The 19,406-nt window shown below is 36.3% G+C and overlaps 2 protein-coding genes across 16 annotated transcripts in view; one reads left to right on the top strand and one right to left on the bottom strand.

Annotated features, from left to right (window-relative positions):
• The window catches only part of rho-6 (serine protease rhomboid 6), a 44,659-nt gene extending 27,622 nt beyond the window's left edge, over positions 1-17,037 (bottom strand). The window contains exons 1-5 of one of the 11 annotated variants that reach the window (XR_015271675.1): positions 13,924-17,006; positions 13,676-13,855; positions 13,461-13,593; positions 13,054-13,257; positions 12,703-13,003 (exon numbers count right to left, since the gene is read on the bottom strand). The gene's annotated coding sequence lies outside the window, so the exon portion shown is untranslated. The other 10 variants (XM_086832596.1, XM_086832594.1, XR_015271674.1 and 7 more) reach the window with 10 other exon arrangements.
• The window catches only part of LOC110182408 (putative G protein-coupled receptor CG31760), a 31,602-nt gene that overhangs the window by 4,800 nt on the left and 7,396 nt on the right, over positions 1-19,406 (top strand). For all 5 annotated transcript variants that reach the window (XM_086832582.1, XM_086832580.1, XM_086832581.1 and 2 more), the window contains 5 exons: positions 9,336-9,817; positions 11,584-11,770; positions 18,088-18,280; positions 18,392-18,800; positions 18,919-19,220. In XM_086832582.1, the coding sequence (XP_086688708.1) occupies positions 9,356-9,817; positions 11,584-11,770; positions 18,088-18,280; positions 18,392-18,800; positions 18,919-19,220 (1,553 nt within the window). In that variant the 5' untranslated portion in view covers positions 9,336-9,355. The remainder of the gene's footprint in view (positions 1-9,335; positions 9,818-11,583; positions 11,771-18,087; positions 18,281-18,391; positions 18,801-18,918; positions 19,221-19,406) is intronic.

Below are 19,406 nucleotides of genomic sequence, written 5' to 3'. Positions count from 1 at the left end.
TAATTGGATAATACAATTTGTGGCACACACGTAAACAACCTTTTTGGTCGCATGATTGTTTGCCAGGACCCAACATAATACAATTATAATTTTAATTGAATAAAGCATTAAGGCTGTCAGTAAATAGGAACCATTTATCTGTGACAATGACTGGAAAATCTGGGTCTTTAGTCCTATGGAAAAGGTGATAATTGGATAAGATAATTGTGGATGAAACCAAAGAGATATATTAACACTTAAATAATAGCTGCGAAATATTATAAATTGTTATTTAACTATTTATTATTATTATAAAAATAATTACTTAAAATACAGAAAACCTCTGCACTTCTTGTATGGCGACTAATCAATCATATATCCCTTTCATTTGTTATAATTAGACAAAGCCTTGTTTATTTGGATTAAATATAATAATGCCTGCACATTCGCCACCACATCAATCATGGCACTCGATGTCTGACAATAATATCCTTACCCTGAAGCTGCAAAAGGAGAGAAAAAAATATATATACAGGAAGGGGAAATAATAGACCCAACTTAAGCCTGCCTCGAATACGAACTTATGGAAGTGAGCTGGTAGTCTGCTTATGTCCTTAAGGCTTATTATTTAGCTGCTTATTCATTGCCAGGCGGAATGTACTTGGAAGGCAAGCCGACTCCTCGCCGTTGTGCGACAAATTCAGTAAACAACAAACAAATAAAATAAACAAACGACAAAAAATAAGGGAGCCACGTGGTTCCGACTGACAGTGACAATAAATATTAATGACTGTCGGAATAAATAGATATTTAAACAAATGTAACGCTATGATGGTGTCATGAAAATGTTATTAAATTGCCATGACCAAAAGTAACACGAAGCCAATGCCCAAATTCGAATGACTTTCATTAGCTTGCTTTACTATGTGTCGATTGTTTTCCCCTAATTACTGGTCGGCCTGATAAAATTATTGTCCTGTCACTGCCAGAACACAATAAAAGCAGCACAATTATCCTTTATAGATTAGGTAATATAATATTAATTACTTGGCTTACCCACTTTATTTATCAATTAAGCTGGATTAAAAAGGATACACTTTAGTTTGATTCTTTGGGTATTTACTATGCTAGTTACAACTATCTGATGGATATATTTTTAGATTTGCTGCTGCTGGATTCATTATAGTTTTCCACAGAGTTTAATTTGAATACCATGAAGGTTTATTAAGAAGTTTATGCTAGCTGGTATAGAATCTGCCTAGGCCATGAAGTTATTTATCAGTAACTTAGGGTTTATAAAAGAGTACACTTGACAGATAAAGTTTCAGTAAAATTCATACTAAAATGCATTAAATTTATATTCCCTTTTTTGATTAAGCGATTTCCATAATACCTTGCCAAAAAGGCAGGCTAGGAAATTTACATTTTCCCCTTTAACCCAAAACTAAACTGACTAAATTTAAGCAATTAGAGCTGCAAGGGTGGTCCAAAAACCCTTTTATATATATAAAAAAAAAAAGAAAAACAGTCTTAAACAAGCTGGAAACCGAGCTACAGCCACTGCTAATGAATAATCCGCACCGTGCCGCTCTGCCCCCAATAGAAACTTTTCTCATTACTCAAATCTATATAAACGTATATATATCCGCATTTAAATCCCAACCTTCGGCAGAGCACTAAATACCGACAAAGTGAACAAAACGGTTTGTTCAACAGCAAAGGCTAAAACGGGGCGTGCATTTTTGTAAACTGTTTTTGGCCAGGATTCATTTGCATCTCCCAACGGGGCGTTGCTGTTGCTTTTGCCATCCTTTGAACGAAAGTCAAACGCCAAAGAGTTGACGGCAAAACAGCAACAAATTTGCACTTCCATTTTAATTTCGCCTGTCGCCTTTCCCAGTGGTGATGATGATGATGCTGGGAAATCCTTTAAAAAGTACCAAGAAACTGATGCAAACAGGCCAAGCTTCTCTCACTAAAAAAAAGGAAGCTTCTGCGCTTAATGGCCGCAAAAATGCTAGAGAGAGTGGAGAAAGTGGTTCCAAGGTTGGTTGGGTTCTTCTGTGAAATACTTTTACATTTTACCGGGTTACAGAAAAAATGCCAGGAAACTTTTGCCAATGACGCATCTGCTTAAAATTGTTTTAAAGCTCCAGCTGCATTTTCATAGTTGGATTTAAATTCTGAACAAGAAATAAAATTTAATAAAAGTTTATATCGATAAAAATCTAACAAACTCACCCCCTAGGTTGGTAGTAAAAAGTATAGAACACAGTCGTGATTTTATTCCTCTCTTATTTTGCAAATTGCCAGCCATAATCATACCATACGGGATGCACTCAAGTTGTGTCGCTGCTGCAACACTTTGAAGAGCCATCAAGTTCTGCCATAAAGTTTTATAACCACACACTCGACCTCACGTCTCCAACATTCTAACATCCTCACTTAGTGTACACTTATTGCCAAGGCATCAAAGGCACAATTAACCACAGTTTTGTTGATGTAATTTAATGGCCCTTGTTCGACATTTAATTACACTAATTTATATGCAAACTGCAACCGACACGGTGGCAACAGCGATGGCGACACCGATGCTGTGATGATGTCCCTCGTCTAATGAAGTTCCCTTTTACTTTTCTTCTTTTTCTCATTTTCCCTAGGTGTGTTGAAAAAGTAGTAAATAATGGTTTTACCCGCTAAATAAAATAGATTTTTCATTGGAAATAAAAAAGTTCAATCTAGCTTTGAACTTAAATTCCTAATATACAACTCTCAGCTTGATTCTGAAGAATAATTCGTTAAATTAAACTAGATATTCATTGGAATATGTCCTGCCAAGCTCTCAGTTTTCGGAAGCAATGAGTTAATATTTTAGCTTCAACTGAAAATGCACCTATAAAATAAAGAATGACATTTGCATTTCCTCTTCCTTGAATAGCTGTGAAAGGTATTACTATAGTTTATGTCTTCCATGATATTGCAATAAAAATTTGCAGAATTTTTATTTAGAATTCTTCAGTAGCTTGAGCTTAGGTGGAACCTGCTGTTCCTTTAACAACGAAAATATACATATGTATATATATAATATTTATGCTGTAAGGGCAATAGAATGTCAAGCCATGCCCCCGCTTTCCAAGTAAAGACATCAAACGCAGCTGCTCCTGTTTTCTGTGCTATTTCAGCGAACTGTACCAAGTCTTTGTATATCCTTCCAAAGGACATTTTACAAGAACTGCATACCTTATCACTAAGGTAGCTAGATATTAAGTAAATACCGAATAAAAATACGTTTATTAACTAGAGAAGTCAAACGTATGCATCATTGATTTAAGTAATATGATTACTAAGGTTACTATATTTAAAATAATTCTGAATATTTCTCTTGGAAACTAAGTTCAAGGGTACTCACCAATTCCACACCTCGAAATATCCTTCATCCTTGTTATTTTGTATTTTCGTAGTGCTCCTCTTCTGGTGACTTCGCCTTTCTCGCATTCCTTCCGCCAGCTTTCGAGTCCTGTTCTCCAGCGCATTTTTCCACATGACGTGCGTTGGTGAAAAAGGCCAAGTTGGAAAAGCAAAAAAAAATGGGGAAACAATAAAGAACGAGTAAAACGAGCAGAGGCAAAATTTGTCAACATGTTTATAAGTTTCACATCTTTTTTGTTCACTGCCAAGACCGTTTGTTGTGCCATTTCTTATATTAATATTGGTCATTTAACTTTTGATCTCACTCTGTTCATTGTCTGGCTGGTCTTCTCAGTTATTGCAAATGTATTTGTTGTTTATTACAATTTGTTATTGTTTCAGTTAATGATTTCTGCCGTGGGATTGTTTTTCTTTCTTATAACTTATAACTCGACTTTATTGAGTTGTAAACAGAAAGTCTTGTGAATGGGGTGTTATTATTAACAAGGTAAATAATATTTCAGACAGACTGTCTTTGGGTTTTATTAATATTGGTCTTGATAATCTATTAATAATAAATATAAGTTCAATATAGTTTTGCAAAACAATTTTTCTACTTAAAGAAACTTATATAACAAGACTTTACATGGCAAGAACTTATTTTCCAGTTAAACTTTCAAGACTTTGTTATCTTTAAAACTCTGATAAATTTGTTAAAATTTTATAATTTTTCCATTTTATTTTAACTACATTTTCCTGTTTTCCAAGTTGCCATTAGTGCCGGCTGTCATGTTGCACTTGCAGCTGTTGCTGCTATCGCACTTGATGTCACTGCAGTTCTCCTCGACACTTTCTGCTTACTTTTGGACCTGTCGCCTCAAAGGCCAAAAAGGAAAACACTTGCACCTGTCCCAAGTTGCCGACATGAATGCAAACTTTTATTTATGGAAATGGCTTGAATTACTTCCTCGTTCGGAACGAGTAAAAAAATAATAAAGGAAGGAAAAAAAAAGTTCGCCATCTTTTCTCCCTGGTCCAGTGGCTTTATTTTGAGGCCCCATCGTTGGCTTTCATCGCATAAACTATCTTTGTGTCTTGTGGGACCTTTTCATAAGCACGTTTTTATCTGCTTTACACATTTGTGCGTCGTCGTTTTTCAAAATGGGAACAGGACTCGGGGGAGGGTCAAGCGTCCTCGATTCCATCGGTGTCCCCCATTTGGTGTGTTTGCCATTAAAAGCCCCTTTTTTCCTTCCTCCGTTAACAATTGTGTGTTTGGGTTCTGCTGATTTTGTCAGTTTTCTTTGTCATTGATTTTCGATCATAATAATTCCATGTGCTTTATGTGCCGGAAAGTGCCCGCTAAAAAGGACGACAAGCATCTGGCAATCCATTGCAATGCATTTATCCCTCAGATCCGCCGTTCGCAAGCGATGAGCTGAGCTTTGAAATGATTTGATTTTTATACTTTTCTGTTTGTCTCCATATCTTTCATTTCCTGAGTATTTTTCGGGGGAATTTCTTCTGCTCACTGTGTGCTTTCCCTTTATGACTTTATAATATGGACATTATCCATCTCTCTTACTGATTTTGTTAGGAAGTTAAGTCATTCGAAGAAAAGCCAAATAAATTGGCAATCCGGGGAAAAGATATTCAGTTGAACGTTTAACTCATCGAATTATAATTGGATGGTTACGATAATTGGCTGTTAATATTGAATAATAATTTAGAAATAAAATAGAAACTAATGGGGTGTGGTAATTAGTGACATAATTCATTAATATTTATCACTTTGATAGATCTATAACAATTCTGACAGTATATATACTACATTTCCACAGTTACTTAGAATTTTCCTGAACCTTAAACCCTTGTCTTAAGTTCAATTTCCATAACCAATAGGAGCATCACTTAATATGTTCTCATATCGCAAACATCAAGTTGTTGGTATGAGTTATCCCCAATCTTTTGATAAAGTTAATCTGCAAAGCAATTTCCACAACCTAATTTTCCACACACACACAGGCACACACACACACACCGAGGCAGAGCTGATCCATGTCGAATCAAATGCTCAATCGAGTCCAGGACATTATGCAAAACACATGACAGCCAAATGTGGCTCAGGAAAAACAGGAGCAACAACTAACACACTCAGCCAACTGACAACTTCACTTATTCCAGTTGAGTTGTGACGTTCTGACCGCAGGCAGTTGGCAAATGAAGGCAAAGGAAAAGGAAAAGCCCGCAAAGAAAAGCCTGGAAAAAGGCGTTGAAACGTTTAATTTCCTTCAGTGTCTGTCGACACTCGGTCAAAAAAAAAAAAAAGAAAAGAAAAAACCGCAGGCAAATCAAAGGCAGAAGGAACCTCATTAAATTAATGCAAGCCTCAGGAGTTTATCCCCCCGCCGCCCAGGACGACCTCGGCTAATTCATGGGAAAAGCCTCTTTAGCGGAGACCAAAAAAAAAATTGTCCTAAGATTTGAAATGCTTGATAGGCGTAGTCGAAATGATTGGCAGGACCCCTGAAGGACCTCAGTCGGCATAAGCCACCGGCTTAGTTTACGTTGTTTGGAGAAACATGGAAACATTTCGTTAGATTATCCAGCATGCAAAGTGGATACGGATTTACATTTCAAATAGGTTTCATTTAGGAATATTTGTTTCCCAAGAAAAGAAAAGTATTTTCAAATAAATAAAAAAAATATAATTAAGAGACGCATTAAAATTCTGCTTAATACAAATTCAAATCCAAGTAATTGTTTAATAGATAATTCTTCTGTTATGTGAAAATTTACTGGTTAGGCATCTCTAAAATCTAACCCTTAACGTTAATTAACTGGGAAAGTAAATTCTGTTTGAGCAGTTAAGTCAGCTTCTCTGATTTTCCTAGAATCATACAAAATTCCATCAAAATTCTGTTGTGCATAAAACAAAAAATTAAAACAGTTTCAAGGGAAAATCCGAAAAATGTTTTTGGAAACCACAACAAATGTGACATGGTCAAAATCACAAAAAAAAAATTACTTGTTCAAACTTATGAAGTGAACAGCCATGGTTACAAAACTGCACATGTTTCTCTACACTCTTAAACATAAATGAGTTAAAGTTGGAAAAATGAATAAAGGTAAATACTCTACAAAATATATATGGCAAGAAATATAATTTAACTACAGAAAATTAAGCCATAAGTACTTAGTAGCTTCTATAAAATGTATTACACTACTTTATCTAAGTTAGTTACGTTGTACATACTTTGAATAAATTAAAAATAATATTATATACCATTGTATCAAAAACTTTAAACAATTTTATTTTTAAGGCTTAAAGATGAAGAGTTTAGTATAAAAAAAGCCTAATCTTTTTTTTTTTAGTCATCCTATGTTATCGAGTGTGAATATATCGAGTGTAGAATATATATAGTATGTGGGTGTCCTTGTGTCCGGTACAGATTTAGAGGGACTTTCGTTTTTGCCGCCGTTCATGTTTATTTTAGCTTGCAAATAAAGGGGATAAACAACAACTGGCAGCCATGTTCAACAGCATTTCCGCTTACATGTCCTTTTTTTTGCGTTGTCCTGGGTTTGTGTCTGTGTGCGCTGAACCCTTTCACAGCTTTTGGCTAGGAGCCCCCCTGCTCCAAAAGCCAGTCAAAAGCCATCCACTCAATCCTTTGCATATTGCTTATATATATTAGCAAAAAATGGTATGCGTGTGTTTCGTGGATGGCTGCTTAGTCATGCTCATGAAAACGCGAAAAACGCGACCAGGAACTGGGGAAAAAAGGCAGAATTTTCCAACTGTAAACAATAAATATAAACATGGAACGCTGTGGGCGGAATCATAATAATCCCATCCCATCCTCATCATCATCATCATCATCATAAGCCACATGCTGTCGTCAGTCAAGTTCAAATGGCTGGCAAATTTTTTTTTGGGAACACTCTTTACCCAGATACCACCAACAAATGGCTAATACATATAGGGTTGAGGGGCAACGAGGTGGCTGATACTGATGGGAAAACAAGGCAACTGCTTAGCATAATGAAAGGTGGCTTCAGGAGTTGCCAACTTTATAAGGAAAATTAAAATGTATGATATTTTATTCATGCTATATCAATTTTAATGGGAAGCATTTGTTTATTTAATAGATTTTAAACGGTTTCTATTTCTAAATAAAAATTATCCTATCGTTAAAAGTAAAATATGTTTCTCAAGCAAATATTCAAAACAAACTTATTAGTATTTACTAAATATTTAATTTGGTTAAAAACCCTCAAAGCTGTCTTTAAAAATTACGTATACGACATGTATGGCACGAAATCTTAAACGCTATATTTATTGAAAACAAGATGAACAATACTGATTATCTTATTTTTTGAAGAATTTTCATTACCCTTTCTTAGTAAGTTAATTTAGACCTCTACAAAAACAAACCCTAAAAATTACTCATACGACATGTATGACAAAATAAATTTTAAACTGTTTATATTCGTTGCAAACAAGTTGTAAAATACTGCTTATCTAATCTGTTAAAAATTAGTCATTACCTTTTTCAGTAGTCTTAATTAACCCGCTAAAACAAACCCCAAAAATTACTCATACGACATGTATGCCATTATAGATTTCTAAATAAAATTAAGTTTTTTCTTAACGTTTAAATATAAAAAAAAATACAATTTTATACTTCGAATGCTTGCTTAAGAGTTAAACAATTAAAACAGCCGTATAAAATTCCCCACAATTCTTTTTTAAAAAGTCTCATCCGACGAAACTCAATATTTTATTCATTGCGGTTAAGGACTTTTACCATTTTATTTTCCTCAGAGTTGTTGACAAATATATATCCACTTCCGTTCGCCCAATTAGCCTTCATCAGCTTCACTTTCGCTTTCGACACATGCAAAAATTATTAAGCCAACACATAAATAAATTGTTGAAATATTTATTTTACGGCCAAGACAAGACAAGTGTAAACAAAGCCAAAAAGGACTGTCGGCTGAGACAGGTGAGAGTGCCGAAAGAAAGTGAGTGCATGGACAGATAGCGACTTGCTTACCTTACATTTTGGGGCGTTTGGGGGTCTGAGTGAAACCGACTCGTAAATAAATACCAAAGACATAAATAAAATAGGAGGAAGAGTGAGTGGAAAACACCCACAGACCGACCCATTTCCGTCAGTGAAAGCCAGCAAAATGTAAATATCAAATAAAAAGCGAAGAAAACCAACGAAACGCTACACATCTTTTGCATTTGAACTGACAAAGTGAGCTGGGGTGAAACTAAGTTCGGGATTTAAGTTTCAGACCACTTGTGTCTGCACATGTTAGCTTGTCATAAAAATGGCTTTCGCCGCCTTCCTGAAAGAGGTAACACACCCCCTCACATACATCAATACAGGACTCTCCACACGCGTTTTCCCCCTTTTATTTGCAATGCTTTCAAAGCCCAAAGAAATGGCTGCCATTTGTAAGCGAGTATAATAATAATGGCCTGGCTGTCAGGAAGAAAAAATATACATATACATATATGCAGCCATAAAGTCTGTATCGATTGGAGTTCATATTCCTCTATTTTCTTTTGCGTCACCTCAATGCGTTATGGTTGGAAAAATATGTGCAATATGGTACAAGTTTGTCTAGAAGTTGGCTAACTAAAAGATACTTGGAAAACTAACTAAACGAGGGAAAGTTGTTATAGATATATTTTGATAGGTTAGTACATGTTCTTATTATTTCCTATCCTTTTAATTTTTTTTTAAATTTAATTTAAGTGTCATTTAAAAGTTTCAATTGCCACCTTTCGAGAACTCGGTGGAAAAGGAAATTAAATATGCAACAACAGCAGATGCTGGCACTTGGCAAGCTGTCAGGCAATGATTAAAATTACTTTTTAAACGGACAGTGTCGACAACTAATCCTTGTTTTTCCGCTCCCTCCTCTTGCAGTTGCAAATGCAAACACAACAATGAGATGGTGGCACAATGCTCTGAGGCGCAAGAGGAAGAAGCCGACGGTGGCAGGTGGAGCGGGTGGTCTCTATTCCCCAGATGCCACCTGTCCGAGACAGAAGCTGCAACAGCAGCAGCAGCAGCAGCCGCAGCAATCCTTGACTTGGGGAGGAGAACCTGTCCCCCTGATTTGGTTGCACTTGTTGCTGGCATTGGTGGCGCTCAGTAATCACACAGCAGTGGCAACAACTGCTATAAATCCTGGGGCAACAGTAACAACACAGGGAGACTATGCAGCAACATCGACGGCAACATCGGCCACATTATCCTCGGCGGCAGCTTCCTCATCATCATCATCAGCAGCAGGAGCAACAGGAGCAGCTTCAGCAACCACGGATAAGTTCTCGAACAACTGGGGCAACCTGGAGGATCCATTCAAGGGCATCGTGCGAATCGGCGATGGCAACACAGTTGCAAGGGTGAGTGTGCATTCAGGGAATTGGCAAAACTAAGCTTGATGTATGGCATTTCAAGAGATTAGCAGGGCAGGACCCAGAGAGTCATCGAAAGGTCTTAACAGGAGATTAGTTTATGGCTTTTTTGATACCCTTAAAACAATATTTTTGTTACTTAAACACTCCTGTATAAAATCTATGTTATCGAGTGATTAAATAAAGAAAGACAAGCATTTTAGTGCACTCTTTTAAGACTTTCTCTAGACAAACCAACTAGTATTTGTGACATGCAATCAAATGAGATTTTATTTTCTCAATTGCAGTCTCTACCCATTTATGTGGCATAGTGTAAGCCCCATTTAAGCCGCAATTACACTGAAGTGCAATTGAAATAATGAGATTGAGAGTACTGCAAAGGAGTGCCGATGAGGTGGGGCAGGTTTGCACCTGCAAATTGCGCTTAAGGGGCATCCTCGGGGCACTCTCCTCTCGTTAATTGAATTGCGATTGCAGGGCACTTGAAAATCTCAATGCTATTCCAAAATTTATCAAGTGGCTATTTAGTGAACACTTAATAATGATTCAATGGGGGATGAGTGCTATCAAAAACAGAAATCATAAATACATGGGGGAAAACAAATTGATTTAAATGTTTTGGTAATCAAATTTGATGTCTAAGATTATTTTGAAATTATTAGAACTAAAAAAAAGATTATTTAAGACGTTCTACACTTCTGCATAAGCAGCTCATAAATATTTCAGCAGTCTCACTCTCTGAATTTATAGTTTTATACCGCACTCTCCTTAACTAGATTCCGGGAAACAATTTCCGCGTATTTTACCGAGGTTTATGTGCCCATAATGACCCAAGTTAATTAGCTTAAATGGTTAGCTGCTGCTGCGTCAAGCTAATTTCTGGTGTAGATACTACTTGTGCAATGGAAACTCGGTAGGGGGCAAAATTTATTCCCCAACTTCCGCATTCGCTTTCCATATTCCAGTGGCCAACAAAAGAAAAACTTTATTGTCCTGTCCAATCCTTAGACCAAAGACCAAAACATTCAACCAACAATACACGAGCCAACAGAAAATTCTGACGAAAAGTTTTCAATTCAATTTCGTCTTTTTGTCTTTAACAATTTAAAGTCTAAACAAAAGGAAACTTTTTCGGTGGCTAGAATGCATCAAACAAAAATTAAAGCATGAACAAGAAAAGCCAATAACGTAATTTTCCACTCAAACGGTAAAAAGGTCTAAAACCAAAATGATAAACACAAAAAGAAAATGGTCGGGGCTCAATGAATTTTTTGTTTTTAGCCAAAATGTATTTTTAATGCGTTTGTCAGCGGCAGACCAACAAAAAATAAAAAACAAAACAAAAACTCTGGCTTGAATAGACAAAAATATGATTTGGGTAGCCGCAAAATATGAATTGGCACTAAAGAAAAAGAAAAACGTAACATTTTAAATGTAAGAAGTATTTGAAGGGCTGTAAAAGTAAATAAAAGTAGAAAAAAGGAACATAAAGATTTTCTTTATAAATAAAATAAATACAGATATACAATGTGAAAAGTATTAAAAGTTATTTGGATAATACCAAAAGGAACTTGTTTTTATGTTTTTAATATAAAATAGGATCACAAGACTTCAACCTAAAAGTGATATCAGATAAATTATACTTTTTCTTTTAATTTTCTATTGGTTTTAATATATTCCGGCACTGTCTTCTACCTATTCAACCTTTAGAGATAATAATAATAATAATAAACGATTCTCTCAACCATTTACAGACAGCCATTGAACAATCACTGGTGACGATCCATGACATTGCCACCGAGAACCTGGGAACACTATGCATCTCGACCCAGTATCGACCCCTCCAAGTGCCCATCAACTCGGAGCGGTACGAGAGCTCTAGACAAAAGGCCGATTTAGCCGCTTCGATACTCCAGGAAGTTGGAATTATTCGGCATGGCGGTGAGTTTGTACAGAAAATATGTATATTCCAACTCGCATATGTTGTACGTGTCCTTTTATCCCATCATCGGTTATTGATTTTACTTTTGTTTGCGTGTGGGCGGTGCTTGGTGGTCTGTGTTATCGAAAAGGGAATGACATTTTCCGGCTATGAAAATTCATATACAAAAGTCAATACGCGTGCCTCGTATGTAGAGCCGATTAAGGTGGGTGTGTGTGTATATGGTGTGTGTTTTTGGTTAAAAACTGTATCGATATAGTTTCAGTTTCCTTCTCCCCAGGCGATTTAAAGTTATTATGCCTTTGCACGCCGCAAGCTCTGGACTCAAGCTGTGAGATTTCGGCATTACTTTAATGGTCTGCACTTCCTCACAGCTGGCGGCAGATCAGAAATGGTTGAGAGTTTTTCAATAAATAAGATTGGCAAAAATAAAGAGCTTTATATAAGGGATTTTATCTTGATGAAAAACTGTGGTTATTAATTTACCCCTTGGAAATCAATCAGTTTTATTGATACAAAAGATTTACAGACTTAATTTTACTTCCCAAAGTATTTACTTTTTCATAGAATAAAATAATGCAGAACTCTTTGTCAAAAAATATATACAGTTCGTATAAAGGATATTTATATATTTTACGACAAGAATCTTAATATGAAAAAGGGCTTCCTAAAATAATATATTTATGATGCAATACAATGAGGAAGAAGTCAAAAAAAGTATTCAATTTTAACTAAATTATAACTAATCTCGAATAAAATATTCTTTTTAAACCTAGTAGGCTTAAGATTTCTAATACGTTTTAAATTTATATTATTTTGTAAAAACATTTCAAGTGCAGTAAAGTTTATAATTAACTTCTCAAGATAATTTCGTTAAATCTTTCAAAAACCACACTTATATTCCGAGGAATTCGTATTATTTAACGGTGTATTTGTTCGTTCCCAATTCAAACACAATTCCTTATATCACTTAAGTGGAATTCTGATGCCCTTCTGTTGTGTACAGATTTCATTTCACCCTTGGAACCTTGTCGGATCCTGTGTATATTTGTACTTATTGCCTTACATGTCCTTGCTTAAATTCACAAAATAAAAATCTGTTCCTTTTGGTCCTTCATATTCGAACCCGCCCGCCCATTTGTTCTCGTAAAAGCTTCGTGGGTAAATCACAGTTGAGAACAAGAACGAATGCGACGGATGACACAACGCACAATGCGAACTTTAAATTAAATCTACAGCAACCACATTAACATTGGGACTAACAACGGTAAAGGACACTTACATGCGGATGAGAAGGAAGGCTGCCTGGGCGCTGCTGGAATGGTGATGTGCGCCACAAGTGCGTCGTTCGTTGTCAACCCCAATGCTGTCGCGCGGCTGTCAGGACAAGACTTTCATTCCGTTCCCAGTCGCCAGCCGCCAGCCGCCAGTTGCCAGTTGCCAGCCACCCAGCGGCAGCCTTGACAATGCTCAACAAAAGGATACACTGGAATAAAAAATTATTAAAATAAAAATTTGAAATCATAAAGAAAAACTTAAAAGAATAGTAACTGCTATTCGTTATGATAATCACTGCTTAATTCTACAATCCATTTTCTATCAAGAAACTATTGTTGAAACCCATATTGGTTTCCAACTATATATTAAATTAACTTAAGAAAGCCATAAGGAAAATCATTCTTGTCTTACCTTCTTTCGTTCAGTGCCTGAATCATCCAATAAAATGATATCAGTGTGTCATGCATAGTCAAGGACAAGCTGGAGCACAAAACGCACAATGAACTCATCGCTGGTGCTGCTCGGGTTCCTTTCTGGTTCGGATCTGGATTGAGATTGGTATAATAGGGGTAGCACGGATGTGCTGGAGCGCACAAGTTGCCATTATGGTCATGATTTCAACACACCGCCTTGGAGCCGCCACCATCTACGACGTCCATGGTATCGCTGCTTTCTTGCCCATCACTCGCTCTGTGTTCGTGTTCAAAAAGGTGAGACGTGTCAGCGAAAATCGCATAAAGTGAAGGCAAATTGGGGCCTTTTGTTGCTGCTTCTGCCGCTGCTCTTGTTGTTATTGTTCCATCATCCTGTTGAGCGCATGGAGCAACAGGAGGCATCCATTTGTATACACTTTTGGCACTTGTCTCTATCTTACCCATGGACGCCTGGCCTGTGTTGACTCTTGAAATTTTGATGCGCCGCATAAATTATTCGTATAAAGTGCCCTCTCAAATCGAATAAATTTAAGCCAATTTAAAAAGGGGCAACAGTAGCAGCAGCAGCCACTCAAAGAGATATCACTTCCATGGATGTCTGTTAGCTTAGGTGCAGAGTGAAGGTTGGATAAGAAAAGCACTGCCTACTTTTAGGCTAAAAGTTAACACTATGTTCGTGAGGTGCAGTCTATTAGCTTAAGTACAGAGTATGAGAAGCGCAGAGGAGGGCGTGCGCAAAAATCCGTTGCCTACTTTTAGGGTCAAATTTAAAGCGATGAGCTTGAGGGGAGTACAAATTACTCTTTTAATGCAAATATAAAGCTATTGAGTTGGGTTTTCTTTCGGGATGACAAGATCTTAAATTGATTTCACTCGTAAACGTAATTCAACGATAGGTTAACCCAATGGTTAACCAATTCACACTGCACATCACCATTTTCTGGTATGTCCTTTCAATTTTGAGCATGAATACCACACATAATTGAATAAGATTTCCCCCATTTCAGCTGCGATTTCCATAAAATATGGCTCCCAGAAGTCCGCTTTCAGGCAAACCGAATCTCTGGCAAAATTTAATTATTCCTGAACAAAACACCTGACAGCTGCAAAAAGCACCTGTGTGTGTGAGATGGGGAAAAACATGTCTGACTGTAGTTTGAATAATTGGCAATTTAACACACTCGCCCAAGCGCACACACTCACAAGCTGGAAAATTCTGTTTGGGATATGTGTCGACCCAAAAATAAAAAAAAGAATACATACACAAATTGTAACAATTGTTGTTACAATTCCTGCAACACCTTCGCATCGAGCAAAACAAAAACTTGCCCAAGAGGCAATAAATTCTCAAACTATTCGAAAAAAAAGGACGGGAAAAAGATTGATGATAGAACACGGACGAGTGCGAACCAAATGGCAGAGCGGATGATGGATGAGCCCACGAACCATAAGCACATCATTCCCTTTATGCCGCTCCCCCCAATTGCCGTATGTTACCTGCTCAGGTGAAACCCACAGTGTCAGCCGCTTCAAAGTGTTGTTTACCATAAGCGTTTTGTCTCCGCCACATTTCTCAGGATAATGGTGATGGAAAGTAAAAGGGATATGCCCGCATGTATTAATACACAGTAAGGAAAGTCCTAATATGGTTTAAAGAAATAACTTCATAAAATATTTAAGATCAGAGTTCAGCTTTGCATTAATATGATAAAACTATTTAACAACGAATAGAGGAAAGGAAAATATATGAAAATTAAGAAAATAATATTACGTAAAAGGTTGATATAAAAATGTACATAATTAAATATAGATCAATAATTAAATATAAATCAAGGACATTTTCTTGCAAATTTAATGTAATGTAGAATTTTTCACTGTGTTTTTGGGGTTTTGGAAATTAACATATGGCTCGTGACTTTTAAACTAAAGCATTATTTGTGGTTTGAGATTTCCAAAGGCCGTTACTGAAAGCTTTATTTAATGTTTAGTTAGAACTATTAATCATCGAGACGTGAAAATGTTTTGGGCATTTATTTTATTAAGACAGTTTTACAATAAATGACTTTGGTATGTATTACATGCTGTTCAATATGTTTACGGTATTAAAGAAATGGTATAAATAATATATATCATAGGTAAATTAAAATTTTCTTATTAAAACATTTATTCATTTGGTAATTTTTAAAACAAACATCATTTTGTAGTGCTAAGAAATTAAGTAAACTATGTCACATTATTTTTTTTTTATCGGTTGGCCAAAGTAAACATATACACAGTCATTTATCCCACGTACATCACAGATCCTTTGTTTCAATTTCTCCCTCTCTCCAGCTTCATAAAAAGTTTACCAACTACAAAAAAAAAATGCACGTACACGGTTTATGTTGCTTTCTCCCGAACAAAATCGAAAAATGAAGGAAAAGAGGAAAACTTTGCGAGATGTTAGAGGGGTACCTTGTACAGTAGCAACAAAACGGCAACAAAAACATGGCAGGAAAAGGAAAATAAGCAAGCCCTATACATACTAAAACAAGAAAATAAAGAAAATGTGCCACGGAAGTTGCGGTAATCGAATTTAAATAAGTTTACTTTGTAAACAATTCTCGTTTCGTACTCGCTCCTGCACATACCACCATTGCCCTTTGCCTTTTCCTTTCTTTTTCCTAAAAGTCAAATAATGGTGAAAACTGTTTAGCTATTTTTGCGCAGAAATTGGGAAAATATTCCTGATAGAATTTTAAATACAGTCGAAGAACTAAAGCTTAATAAAAAAGCATAGCTAAAATTATAAATTTTTTTTAAATTAAATGAAAAGTTTGTTTGGTGAAAACATCGGTCAAGGTTTTGGCCAAATTAATAATTAAAGTTCTCAATGTTTACACTTTATTTTTTATTTAAAATTACATTTCATTCATTCATTTAGCTTTTACTTTTCTACAAACAATTCATTGTCAATCTAAAGCAAATTAAATTAGTCTTTACTTAAAGTTTTTTAAACCCCATTATCTGTAAAACCAATTTAGTTTTATTTTCCAACTCCTGTCATCACTAAAACCAAAAAGGCACGCGAGTCTGGCGAAAAAAAAATATTAGCTTTTGACAGTCAACGCCCACACACTAACAGAGGCAGTGCAGAAAAAGGGGACGAAACTGAAGGTCCTCCCGATGTCCTGCCGCGCATATTAATCATTGTTGTTGGTTTGACACTTTTCACCAAGGACAAAAGGCACAACTGCAGCGCAACAGCAGCTGCGGCTTTTAATGACTGTTTCAAGGTTGCAATAACAATAACAGATGTTCCCAGTTAAGCGCTTAAAGTTTTCAGCGAATGCACCACGAGGAATTAACAATTTGGTGGAGCACATACTGCAATTATAGTATTTAAATTCACTTTGCATAGCTTATGTATGCACATATCACACCGCCGCAAATGAAATTGTGCGCATGAACTCAATTAAAAGTTTCGTTTTAATTAACAAATCAAAAGCTATTATTGCTGAAAATGAAATTCAAAGAGTAGTCATTTTTAATCGAATTTTCATTGTACAGGGAAAAATACAAAAAATAAATGTAATGTAAAATAGTTGTGAGCTTAACAAAATATTGAGAAATGTACTGTATGTTGCCTAGTTTTTAAAATAATAATAACCTACCAAAAGTAATATTACTCATACGCAATGTTGGTAATAAAAAAAACTAAGCCTTCCTGTGGATAATGATATAATAAAAATAAACATATGTCTGATTAATGTTTAAGTATTAATAATGATGATTTTTTTTATAAATTATCCCTATTCCTGAAATTACAGAAAATTACTCATACGCAATGTTTTAAATAAGTCTGCCCTGGATAAAGAATATCATAAAAATAAGCTATAAAATCCATAAAAATAACATAAATTAAAATCATTTATAAATAGTAATAATCCATAATAATTAAATAAACTTAAATAGTAAAGTAAACATAACCAGACATTTCATAAATATTACTCATACGCAATGTTGGTAATAAGAAACGAAGCCCAAAGCTTTTCACAAAAAGAAACACATGTAAAACTGACGAATAAATAAAATATATTAAGATTTATACATTTTAATAGCCCATTCTAATTTAAATTAACTTAAATACTAAAGTAACCATAAGTAGCCATTACAGAAATATAACTCATACGTAATGTTGGTAGCATATTAATAATACTGCATCTACTTGAACTTTTTAAGTTTTTATATTATGATATTATCATCTCTATCTATCAAATACGAAGTTGAAAATGCTAAAGTATTTCTATATAAATCACGTAGTATGAAATCAAACGAGGAGAATAAAATTGCGATTCCTTCTGGGGAATCGAAATGATAGCACACCGTATATGAGTGCTGTAAATAATTAAAACCCACCAATTAGCGTTCTGAATTCAGAAATAACGACCAGTGAAGTGACATGGCCAATTTAATTTCGTGTAAAATGCAATTTCGATTTTTAATTACTCTGTCTGTGTGTGTGTGTGTGCGAGTGTATGTGCTTTCATTTAATTTCCACCACCAATTATTGAAATAATATTTATGCTTATCCAATGTCTGTTTATTGCTTTTCTTACACACAGGCCTATCGGATGCCCTGGCCAAAGGACTGCTGACCGATGACTTTATAACTGGAGCCCGCATTTTGGCCTTGAATCTCACCAACGGAGCGGTGCAGTCCTATGTTTGGTGGGTGAAAAGTGGTCAAGCTGAAACGCAGAGGTACGACGAGGATGGTCTGCAGATTGGCAAAAAGCCTGCGGAAAGCTATCCCTGGTAGGTGTTAATCATAAAGAATATTTTACATATTTAAAAATCTAAAATTAAAACGCAAACCTGAACATTCCCCTCCCACAATCTCGATTAATTTGGACTCCTCCTCTGCAGGTTCGACGATGAGACCACAACGCCCACATTGCGTTCACCGAAATTTGCACCAAGTCCGCCCAACAACTACTACAAGGGCTGGTGGACATATCCATACTTCTCGTGCTCGGTCAGTCGCTGGTTGGTGTCCTATAGCATCGCCATACCACCAACTGGGCGCCATGGACTGCGGGGCTTCATCAGCATCGACATCGATGTTTCCACTCTGCGGGTTAATCAATGCGAGGCGGAGCCATACCAATTCGGCAGTCGCCGCCAGAAAATGCATCAATTGCAGCAGCAGCAACGCCTACCGGCTATCCGGAGGACCCCATTTTTGCCCAACAGGATGGGATCCAATGACGAGGGCACCATCAGTGACCTGCAGGCGTTCCACAGCTCCCACAAGTGTCATCGCACTTCCATGGTGGTGAGTTAACATATAAAAAAATAATATTAGTTAGAATAATTTTTCTCTCAAGTAAATTTAATTATTCAAGCAAAACCTTAAATGTAAAATTTATATTTCTTTTTATATTTTCTTTCAGTGCGACTACCGGCAGCCAAGTGCAGAAGTACCGACAATAAGCGGCAGCAAGCTCCTGACCTCGTTGAGTGGGAGCAGCAGCTGGGCCCGGGGATCCTACCAGTGCCTCTGCCGAAATGGATTCTACTCGCTACGTCATCCAGATGGCTTCAATGGCACCATCATGGAGATTGCCTGGCAAGAGCAGCAGGAGAACATCAGCAACTATTATACGGAAGTCTTCAAGTGTTTGTCTTGCGCCCCCGGCTGTGACACATGTACGGGTCCGGAGCCATGTCTGGCCAACTACCACTGGCCATTCAGGTGGGTTTCATGTCCTACTCCGGGTGTTTTCTCATCAGTGATGGGTAAAGGTGACTGGGAAAACATATAAGTAAGCTAAAAATAACCTTAGCTTAGCTTGAAACCATCTAGACTTGTGCCATCTCTGTTATTTATTCGGCGACATCAAAGCGTAGGTTGCTTCTATTTAATGCCTTTTCAATTTCG

This window comes from Drosophila serrata, unplaced genomic scaffold (assembly GCF_035046125.1).
Source record: "Drosophila serrata isolate PLE 108 unplaced genomic scaffold, ASM3504612v1 contig_249, whole genome shotgun sequence".
In the NCBI taxonomy this organism is placed as follows: domain Eukaryota; kingdom Metazoa; phylum Arthropoda; class Insecta; order Diptera; family Drosophilidae; genus Drosophila; species Drosophila serrata.
This window is presented reverse-complemented; position numbering and strand designations above follow the sequence as displayed.